Source organism: Morus notabilis, unplaced genomic scaffold (genome assembly GCF_000414095.1).
Source record: "Morus notabilis unplaced genomic scaffold, ASM41409v2 C11390376, whole genome shotgun sequence".
Lineage (NCBI taxonomy): Eukaryota > Viridiplantae > Streptophyta > Magnoliopsida > Rosales > Moraceae > Morus > Morus notabilis.
Window position 1 is genome coordinate 1 of NW_010386658.1, and position 1,220 is coordinate 1,220.

The 1,220-nt window shown below is 45.6% G+C and overlaps 1 protein-coding gene across 1 annotated transcript; it reads right to left on the minus strand.

Annotated features, from left to right (window-relative positions):
• Positions 1-6: 6 nt before the first annotated feature.
• On the minus strand, positions 7-1,215 carry LOC112095088 (F-box protein At3g12350-like; the record flags this gene model as incomplete). The annotated part of the gene is made up of 2 exons (XM_024176766.1): positions 7-180; positions 607-1,215. Coding segments are annotated over 2 exons (783 nt in total), but the record flags the coding sequence as incomplete, so codon positions are not given.
• Between the last annotated feature and the right edge of the window lie 5 nt (positions 1,216-1,220).

A 1,220-nucleotide genomic window follows, 5' to 3' on the forward strand; every position in this document is an offset into this window, starting at 1 on the left:
GAATAGATTTTCTTCCTCAGAAGAAAATGGAGACTCCACAAATGTAATGTTTGATGTCCAGAATACTGGACCATAACTGGCAAAATTTTCCCGCGAGTTCCAAACCTTTCGGCAAGAAATGCCATCAATATCGTCATATGCAACGAGATAGATGCCCAGGTTCATGTCGTCATAAATTCCCTGCAGTAGACAAGTAGGGACAGATGACCAATAAGGAAGAACTCTTGTAGGCATAATCTTCCGAGAATGATAGTATATAAGAAACAACTAAAAAAAGGGACCAAAACAATCAATTATGCAGAGAATGTCTGCAAAGACATGACTCAATTCACTCCAGGACAACACTTGGAACAACTAAATCAAATTACACAAGACTAAAAAGGGAACACATTCAAAGTCCATCACTAACAATTGCCAATAATATACATGACAGAGAAGAAACACAAACTAAACATAAAGACAACATATTCACAGTAAAGAGTAAAATTTGATTCATGTCATCTAAATTTCTCAATTAAATACAAAGGCATTCCAACACAATGAAGTTACAACACTTGAAAGGGCCAATATAAGCATAAAATATAAGGAGAATAAAGAAGAGCAAACCTTCCACAGGCCCTGCAATGGCCGAGACGGAGTAGGCGAGCAATTAACAATCTTGACGAAATGTTGAGGCTCCCATTTCCTCCTCGCTTGCCTCTCCTTCTCTCTCCTCCTCTGCCTCCTTGACGTCCTGTCCCCAACGGGGCTCGTCCGGTTCGCAAAGTACTGATAAATCTCCGACATGAACCGGTCCGGTAAGCTCCCCGGAGACCCCATTTCCGCTTCAATTACATCCTCCTCGTCTCCGCGCAGATTCGCCGAGCTCGAACTTCTGCGAACCCCGTTCTTATACGCAAAGCTCAAATCTTCCTCGACAACAAAATGCGTTTTCCCCATGAAACTCACATTGACAGGGACCAGATCGCTCTCTGCGCAATCAAAGCCTTCGGAGATCGCGAAATCCCTGGAGATTTCGCTCCGGCCGTCGGGGTCGAGGAAGTTCACGGTTTGCCCCTCAGGCGAGAGGCTCATCCATAAAAAAGGAGCCTTTATCACGTTGTAGGTTCCGTTTCTCGATGGAGAAACTCTAGAGGCGGTGAGGAAGGATGGGCCCCACTCGAAGAAGATCAACGGCGGGGATGATATGCCGGCGGTTTCTCCGGCGCCGCTTCGGCGCG